Source organism: Mizuhopecten yessoensis, unplaced genomic scaffold (assembly GCF_002113885.1).
Source record: "Mizuhopecten yessoensis strain PY_sf001 unplaced genomic scaffold, ASM211388v2 scaffold11063, whole genome shotgun sequence".
Lineage (NCBI taxonomy): Eukaryota > Metazoa > Mollusca > Bivalvia > Pectinida > Pectinidae > Mizuhopecten > Mizuhopecten yessoensis.
Genome location: NW_018408860.1, coordinates 266,002 through 276,098, shown reverse-complemented (window position 1 = coordinate 276,098; position 10,097 = coordinate 266,002). Strand labels below are relative to the sequence as shown.

At 36.1% G+C, this 10,097-nt stretch overlaps 1 protein-coding gene across 2 annotated transcripts; it reads right to left on the bottom strand.

Annotated features, from left to right (window-relative positions):
* Positions 1–1,790: 1,790 nt before the first annotated feature.
* On the bottom strand, positions 1,791–9,652 carry LOC110465212. Of its 2 annotated transcripts, none has more exons than XM_021520881.1 (3): positions 9,467–9,652; positions 4,169–4,357; positions 1,791–3,496 (listed from the first exon to the last, which is right to left on the bottom strand). In XM_021520881.1, the coding sequence occupies exons 1-3, from the start codon at positions 9,567–9,569 to the stop codon at positions 3,321–3,323; spliced, it is 468 nt and encodes a 155-aa protein (XP_021376556.1). In that variant the 5' UTR covers positions 9,570–9,652; the 3' UTR covers positions 1,791–3,320. The 2 variants fall into 2 exon arrangements, with proteins under 2 accessions (XP_021376556.1, XP_021376557.1); XM_021520882.1 differs by lacking the exon at positions 9,467–9,652 and adding an exon at positions 5,154–5,308.
* Positions 9,653–10,097: the final 445 nt, after the last annotated feature.

The following is a 10,097-nucleotide window of genomic DNA, read 5'->3' as shown; positions in this document are numbered from 1 at the left end:
AAACACCACGCTCTACAACCAACACGCTCTACAACCAACACAACCTCCATACTAAACAACCTACACAAACACCACACTCTACAATCAACACTCTCTACAACCAACACAACCTCCACAGTATACAATCTACACAAACACCACACTCTACAACCAACATAATCTACAACCAACACACTCTACAACCAACACAACCTCCATAGTATACAACCTTCACAAACACAACACTCTACAACCACGACACTCTACAAACAACACAACCTCCACAGTATACAATATACACAAACACCACCCTCTACAACCAACCTGCTCTACAACCAACACACTCTATAACCAACACAACCTCCATAGCATACAACCTTCACAAACACCACACTCTACAACCAACATAATATACAACCAACACACTCTACAACCAACACAACTACAACCAACACAACCTCCACAGTATACAATCTACACAAACACCACACTCCACAACCAACATAATCTACAACCAACACACTCTACATCCAACACAACCTCCATAGTATACAACCTTCACAAACACAACACTCTACAACCACGACACTCTACAACCAACACAACCTCCACAGTATACAATATACACAAACACCACACTCTACAACCAACATGCTCTACAACCAACACACTCTATAACCAACACAACCTCCATAGTATACAACCTTCACAAACACCACACTCTACAACCACCACACTCTACAACCAACACAACCTCGACAGTATACAATCTACACATACACCACACTCTACAACCAACATACTCTACAACCAACACAACCTGCAACCAACACAACCTACATAGTATACAACCTTCACAAACACCACACTCTACAACACCACACTCTACAACCAACACTCTCTACAACCAACACACTCTACAACCAACACATCCTCCATAGTATACAACCTTCACAAACACAACACTCTACACCCACGACACTCTACAACCAACACAACCTCCACAATATACACCACACTCTACAACCAACACAACCTCCACAATATACAATATACACAAACACCACACTCTACAACCAACATGCTCTACAACCAACACACTCTATAACCAACACAACCTCCATAGTATACAACCTTCACAAACGCAACACTCTACAACCACGACACTCTACAACCAACACAACCTCCACAATATACAATATACACAAACACCACACTCTACAACCAACATACTCTACAACCAACACACTCTACAACCAACACAACCTCCATAGTATACAACCTTCACAAACACCACACTCTACAACCACCACACTCTACAACCAACACAATCTCCACAGTATACAATCTACACAAACACCACACTCTACAACCAACATACTCTACAACCAACACAACCTCAAACCAACACAACCTACATAGTATACAACCTTCACAAACACCACACTCTACAACCACCACACGCGACAACCAACACAATCTCCACAGTATACAATCTGCACAAACACCACACTCTACAACCACCACACGCGACAACCAACACAATCTCCACAGTATACAATCTCCACAAACACCACACTCTACAACCAACTCACTGTACAACCAACACAACCTCCATAGTATACAACCTACACAAACACCACATCCTACGACCACCACAACCACACTCTTTCTGTGAAAGTGAGGACATTGGTTTACACATATCTTCCGGCTCTTTTTTAATTTGAAAAGTCTTTCTGTTAGGGACAAACTTATATGATAACTTCATACAAAAGAACACAAAAACAAAAACAAAATAATAACAGACATACTTAGATAACAATGCATTTATTATGTAAGAAAACACAGATGCACGTGATAACACAACATGCTTTACAGACGTAGCTTAAAAGTGTTGGTTTAGCGTCCTAGAACATCTACAATATGTAAGGTCATTTGAGGACGAATTTATTCGCAGAACAATATACATTTATTGTCCTTTAGATATATAACCAGGATGGAGACAATGTCTGTGTCCAAGGTCTGGCTAACTTAATTTATATAACGTAAACTAAAATATGTCATACATGTACAAGTGTAGAATGTTTTCATGTTGTAAATGTAAAGATCAAATTTCATGAACAGATTTCAAAATTATCATAAAAAAATACCTTACCTTTGATAACAATGTAATTCTCAATTTTGCATAGACGACTCTGTTAGCTGGTAGCTAGGACTATGTAACAAGACCTATACAGGGGCCATGTGTTCAATAACTATTGAGCATAAAACCTTAAACCAGTAGTTTCACCAAATGATTGGAATTCAAAATATAACCTTATGCAAAAAGGGTTTATATGTAAAATGATTAAATGGTTAAAAGCAGGTTTTTTTCAGACAATTTTCAAAATTTAAATATTAAAAGAAAAATGTGCTTTGGACTCGGTAAACTTATATGGTGTTTGCAAGCTAGGCCTTATTTCAAACAAACAATGCTGATGATTAATTTTTCAAATAATAAAAACTGAACAGTTCTACAATTGTACATGTGTAGTTATCTTTCATCAATCTCCGTGCAGTATTTCACAACAAGACACATTGTTCCTGCTACATGTAATTGTTCTTAATCTTCCCACAGAATGAACTCCTGTGTTTATGTACATTGCATTGACTCTACTTTTTTGACTGAAGCGCCAAAATATACGTCAGACACACAGTAGCTCCGTCTCCTAACAGAAACAAACGTCATTACATTTCATATGTATACGTGATTAAAGTGGCATGACTAGAGCGCCTTCCCGTGTAAAGATGGTTCAACAAATGTCTTTTCCCACTGATGTAGAAGAAGACCACGGCGAACGTGATGACATCCTCCTTAAAACGTCTTGGCGGTGTAAAAAATACTGAACAACAGATCGCGATAAGTATATATCCCAAATAAGTACATATATTAATTGATACTGTACCCGGCCGCTGTCTGGTCGTTAGAAGCTGTATGGTATCCCATCCCACATAGCCCCAACTCGGCTAAGCAGAATCACATCATAGTCTAACGTCAAGAGACATTAGGTAAACTATAAGCCTATGATGTGCAATGCTATCAGAACAATGTTTACGTTCAGAACAACATCTAACCTATGTGTTAAAGATATCCATCATGTAGGTAGGTTCTTGAATCAGTCACCATCGTTACTGCTTTTCTCAATTAAGATACTTCAGTACCATATCAGTCAACTTAATTTATTCCCCGCGCTTGGCGCAAGCCTAATCCGTAATAACTTATATTTGAACACCCGCGCCTGGCACATATGACAACAAAGACGTTTCAGTTTGATATGACAGTACTGGTCCGTGATCCACTCTCAGCTTGTTCTGTTCCCCGTAGTACTAGCACTACTTGGTAAACTTTTTGGTATTACCGCGTAGTGTTCCGACAAGGCGGGGGACAGGTACCGGTAAAAAGCCTTGTAATGCACATCATGGGGTTTCTTCCTCCTCTGTTTATCAAACTCAAGCACGTGCTTTTCACGATCGATCACTGAAACAGATGGAAACAAGCACAGTTTTACCTCTTTATTAGTAACCAATTTGACCAGTCCTGATGTTTGTAAATAAATATATATTTGAGATACATATTTTCTTTGCTTATTATCACTATTTGATATTTTCTATCGCACATCAGAGAAGAAATGTCGTTTAAACAAGAAAAAAAATCGTTTGACGAAGAACTTGTCTTCATACCTGTATGTGCAATATAAATTATAGCATAATCACGTTTCCTTAATCGAATGACGTCTTTGACATTGACATCGTCTGGTATTGTGACGGGAATTTCGCTGTGAGGTAAGTAAAGACAGTACGTTTTGCGGCTTACAAAATGAGCAATACATTGTTTATCAACTAACGAAATATACAGGAGTTCGACGTCAACTGTAGGAGAATCAGTCTCCGAGTTCATTACTTCCCTTTATTCTTTTGTTCGACTACGTATTATTATATCATTACTTTTTCCTGAGGGAACAGTGCAAAAGATCAATTGCTACAGTCAACATTTTGGGAATATGTTTGAATGGAACTGTGTTGCCAACTACAAATATACAATTGTAAGTGCATCCCAGTCATACAGTGAATATGCTTTGCTCATTTCATTGAATATCTGTGAGACAATGACTATTTGATAGCCTCCAGAGAAATTAAATCCAAAACTTACATTCTGGTGACGGAAGTGGATTTCTAACTTCCGTATCCGCTTTCCTGAGGTTGCCATAGAGACCGAAGTCGCGAACCTCCTCCTGAACACTATTGGGCTGGTATATATCGAGATTCTGTACCTGCGGCTGATCCGTTTTTCCCGCCCTTTTCTTTCTCTTCATTTCCCGATCTTGTCGCCGCACAAAGTCTGAAATAGCCATGAACATTGCTAAATAAATATCAAAGAATCTTTTCATTAATTATGCATTGACAGCATGCAAATGTTTTGTAACCATATGGAGTTTATGCGGGACGTTTAACGGAGTGAATCCGACTCCCGACGGCAGGGGATATATGAAAAGATAATTTATAAGATCGAATGAAACCATCCATTGAAATTAAAACAATTAAGTCAAAGAATGCCCCCTTCCCCCTCGTGGATACTCTGAATCAACAAATATGAAATGAAATATTAGTTGTAGTTACCTCCCTTTATCTATATTCGATGAACACCCATAGCGTCGTTTGCTGTTAAAAGTTTAGAAAATAACAGTTTAGTCGATCATTTTGTTCGTCTTTCGGGATTATTTCTCTCTCACATAAATAATGTAATGGACCAGGTATCATTTATTTAATGATCTAATTCCAAACATCAAACTATGCCTATTTATATTTGAACTACTTTCATGTAAGTAAACGAACTAATATATATCTCACGTTTGACGCTTCTATTNGGGGTGGGGGTGGGGGGTCGTCCATTTCATTCTTTTTTACAGAAAGTACATTCATCATCAAGCATCTTTCCTAAAATATCAACTGACCGATGATGAACACACAAACGCCCTAACAACATATAGAAATTATCAATGTCATACAGTAATAGATATACATATACATGCAATACCTCGTACAATAATAACAAAACGAGACCAATGAAATACCAAGTTTCAGAATATTTCCATTTGATGTCCAATATATGTAAATGTAACTATCAAATCACGTACCCGTAGACTTTCTTTGTAATTTCAAAGTCGTCACATGCATAATCCAAGAACTTCACGCGCACATCAATTCATTAAATACAGAGTTTATGTAGAAATATAATCCCCGATGTATCTCCTCGTGGTATCAACATAACTATAATTTAAACATGTTGCGTTGAAATGTATGTTACTGTACAATGGTACGGCTAATACACAGCCGTCACAAACACAGCGCTCAGACGTAACGTAAGCGGGCAGTTCCCTACCAACCATTGGGTAGCTCTAACCAATAACACTGCATATAAAACATATATACAATGTCATTTATTTTGCTATGTGATAACAACGTAAACGGCTGTATCGTCTACACCGTTGATTAAAGACTTGAAAAGTGTAACAAATCACTTTGCAACAATACAAATAGATGAACAATATTAACATAAAATATGATAGGTTTATTTCGTTAAGCGCACCACACATTTGATATGTGAGCTAGGCTAGTCTAAAGTGGGGTAGTTTTATTTGTTAGCTAATCCGGACGGCTTATCCCCGTTCAAATTCTCTTAAATCGTTATTCTTTAACAATCAACAGAACACATTCACGGTCAGGTGATACCTTTAAATCGGATTTCACACATGATTTAAATAAACTGTTTTTGCATGTTTCTTTTGTAAAGATATAAATTCATTTTAAAACTTACACCAGACTTGCACGTGGACATACAATTGTAAACAACACGGGTTAATATTGTAATTCATCAGTGTCCATTCATGCACATGTACATACGTGAATATCATTGATAAATTCATCATATTGAAATTAAACAGGATCTCTCCCGTTAATATCTATACATTAAATATCATGATATATTGAGTCTACACCGTGTGTTTATGTCACAGATTAAATAACAAGAAAAACTCGTTAAGTACTCACGTATACTGTGCAGTAGGTTTTGATTCATATTGTATTGATATAGATAATAAACTCATACCTTTTATCTCCATAGAATTTATTTGAATATCGATTCATAATGGTTTTTAATGGTTTTCTCATGTAATCGTTGCTACAAATGTATAGCTCGGATTGAAATGTTGGTCTTACCTTGCATTGTTTTATATAATAATGTATGGAATTGTCGAGAATGTTTTGAAATATATGAGCCTCTCCGAAACAAAATCTTTGTTAAATAGTTTTATGTATATAACAGTGCTTCCGATAGTCTACAAATAGTCTAACTTTCTTTTACATTAGGTATTGGTAAAATCTGGTACCACAACTTGTTTAAAACGACACTGCACCTCCGTAAGTACAGCCTTTTATAGTGTGTGGCAACCGAGCTGGTTTTATGACTCATTAGTGTGAAGTCTACTATGTAATTATAAGCATCATATTTATCACCTTTCTCAGGCAACGGTACTCATTATCAACTCTTTCTGTCTAAACTGTGTGCCCCCCCCCCCCCCCAAAAAAAAAAAAAAAAAAAAAAAAAAAAAACACCCGAAGGTTTTAACGAAAAGCATATTCAGAATTGCGTAAAGCGGACACCAAAAGGCGTAAATGTATCAGGCTCTCTACATGTTCTGTTATGAAATCAACACGTTCCCAATACTGCTGACCTTTACAATATCACTTCTAGCATGTCGAAAATAGTCAAATCATAAATACAAACAAATGATACCCTCACTAGGGGAATATATTGAAAACAAAAAATAGGCCTTTAAACTCCGTTAAGAGCTTACAATCGACGTTACTCCTCACAACACTATGAGTTTGTAATGGTCTGACTTAACTGATAAACGAGCTCTACTGCAAGAGTTTGGGCTTCACTTTTTGTACAAATTGGATTGTCGTGTTAGCAACATGCTTTTTATTTACTAGCGTCATGACTGCTGCAATATTCCATACTTTTGATCAATCAAACCTGTTTTATTTTCTCTGCGTAAAAGCAGAGAGAAAAAAGGTTCCAAATTTTATGTAATAAACAGCGTAAACCATCTATAACAACACACAATGACGTTTTAAGCCTGAAATTGTCAGGAAAATGAAAGTTATTTAGCCCAGAGTAAAAGAGAATCGAACGTTTTTACTTTTATACATGTTATGTGTTTATATTGAATCGATTACGAATACCGACTTGGTAATTTAAAGTGGCAATGCACACTTCAAAAATTTCAAATTAAAAGACCATCAAAGTATATAAATGTAGCAAGTTCAAAAGGAGGAGGCATGCATGTTGTCTTTTGTTATTAATGAGTTGAACCATGCGTTCGGATTTTACAGCATACATACACTCCATTCGCATGTATCAAAATGTTCAAACTAGCAAAAATGTATATCATGTTTGGCTTTCAACGGGTTGCGTTCTTGTCTAAAGAAAGTACGTACATTGTATAGCCGATCTATCTAGAGTTCACAAGAAAGGATTTAGCTATACATTTGAGGATTGTACTCGAATTGTTAGTGTATGGGTATCGCGATGAAGGCTTGTGTTTACTCGTGTGGACGTAACCTGTATTAGGGTGTTTATTTGATTGTATACCGACTTCTTCACCTCATTGTATCAGATGAGGCGTTAGAAATCGACTTTTAACATGAAATATTTCCAGTTGACATGTAGGTGTAAAATTGTAATTAACTTATCCCCGAGGTCACCGAGGGCAATTCACGTCAGCTTATACCTACATACAAAACATTCTACCGAGGTCAATAATAAAATCAGTCTATAGGAAAATTGTGCTTAATGAAATAACTTGAACCTGAATAAAATATGTAACTTTACATGCACACGTATCAATTGATTCAGTTTGAAATAGCAAAATTTAAATTAACTGTCATCTGGTCGTTTGAAAGATACGCGAAAAGTTTCGATGATAAACAACTTCTACATCATTTAGGATGTGTGTTCAATATGCTAGAGGATACAGGACAATAACGCTCTCAATATCGGTATAAATAGCATGTCAGCCACACAAGCAACGGTTTATTTGGTTGTACAGATACTAAATAATAATTGACCTAATTATTGAGAATTAAAACCTCATTTAGCAAAAGGCTACATTCCCTCGGGTTCTCAGGTGTGTACAAGGTTAGGTTTGATTCAAATCGGTTCAGAAGTCGACGAGCTAAGTTGAGAACAGTGTGCCTACTGGCAGACAGAAATAACCTTATTCCAGTAATACTCTTCATCTGGTTTCAGGGTACACACTTATCTCAAAATATGCCATTTGGGATAATTTGTTTGGGAAAATCACTTTAAACACGGATATCTGTACTGTTGGTGTATGCATAAATGTGGGTTTTTTATCACATGAATACAGTGTTATGTAGTGTCCTGAAGCCATCACATAAATTACGTTTATGTAACGTGTGTAATATCACTTCGGAAATGACGTCACAATCGAATAGAAACAATCAATGTGACGTCACGTCATTGTGAAGTGGACGCAATTTTCATCGTTTCAGAAGCGGCCAAGTGCAAAATATTCCTTTCAGATCACAATTATACAGTTTACTTTTTATAATAATTATGATAACAAGAATCTGCCATTCATTTTCCTTTATATTAGATTGATGATACTCGTTTTGGATTTTCATATTTCTCACCAGAGGCTCGCAAAGATGAAAAATCCAAAACTTCTATCATAAATCTAATATGAAGGGACACAAATGACAGATCCTCTATATATCTTTGTTGATATAAATTGCAATGTTTTGAACTTGCAGCATTGTTGCATTTGTTGTGCTCGGTTTTTAATAATTCACAATACATGACTTATTAACATGAACCATAAACTTGGTAAATTATGTTCTATAGGAAACGTAGGACATAATACCCGAATACGAATATAGATCTGTTACGCATTTGGCTATTAAGTAGAAAACATATTCTAAAACATTACACACGTTATGGCAACATATTACAGAATGCATATAAAAGAATATTACATACATAACTAATAAGTAGCAAAGTCTAACACACATTACACAACGAATACGTATCTGTTTACTTACCGACAGAATAAGCATAATCAAATGTACAGGCAATACAAAAGATTACGCAACAGTGCAGGCCAGACAATAAAGAATAGAATATCCACAACTGGAAATATGTGTACAACCAAACCAAAACAGTGATACAAATGTATGTAGTTTTAAAACACGACAACTAAAAACGGAACAACGGTCCAAATGAAAAAGAAAAAAAAACAAAAAAAACATTCCGTTTAAACTACGTTGTAAGTAACGAATAGCAAAATCAATAGGTTAATGTTCTTATTTTTTTCAGATTTGATAATATGAAATGAATCGTTTTGATATTTGTGTAGAATCTTACCTCGGATAGAAGTTACCTGTATCATTATATCTGCGAGCCTAGGTGGAGACTGGTGGCCGATATACGATGTACAACATGTACTGTGGCAGAGATACACGAACATCAGGTGAAACGGCGTCGATTTCACAGGTATAAATTCTAAGTTAACAGATCAATATTTGAATAATTCATATACCCTACAGACTGTGCGAGGACTTTTATTTAACAAAGATAGTCACAACTATGTAATTGTAGGTTTTGTGTATCGGGGAATTATTGAACAGTCAGAGGAGGCCTAAGCGAGGTTTAGCATAGCAATATCAGGAATGTTTTACAGTATTCATTACTGACGTCTATAGTGATCTATTGAACGGTATGTAAATATTGGTGTACTTGTCTGTTTACAATACAACAACAATTATGATTTTCTACCCAAGGGAGTTCCCGTTCCATTTTGACAATAGCTCTTTTGTTTAGAATATTACTTGGTACTTCTATAGTGTGTCGGTGTATTTGCATATAACCTCACCATCTATTCTGGTAGTAAAAAAGGCATAGTGCTAAGTATGGTTACTCTTATTGATATATACACTGTGAGGTATAGTGGTACTTATTGATATTCTGAATGTTGAGAAGACAATTATAAAGTAAA

Excerpts from the sequence above, each read along its gene's own strand:
- LOC110465212 (XM_021520881.1), bottom strand. The coding sequence starts at position 9,569 with ATGTTCGTGTATCTCTGCCACAGTACATGTTGTACATCGTATATCGGC. Across the intron at positions 4,358-9,466 it reads ACAGGTAACTTCTATCCGAG|ACTTTGTGCGGCGACAAGAT; the intron begins GTAAGATTCTAC and ends TGGCTATTTCAG. Across the intron at positions 3,497-4,168 it reads TCCACTTCCGTCACCAGAAT|TGATCGATCGTGAAAAGCAC; the intron begins GTAAGTTTTGGA and ends CATCTGTTTCAG.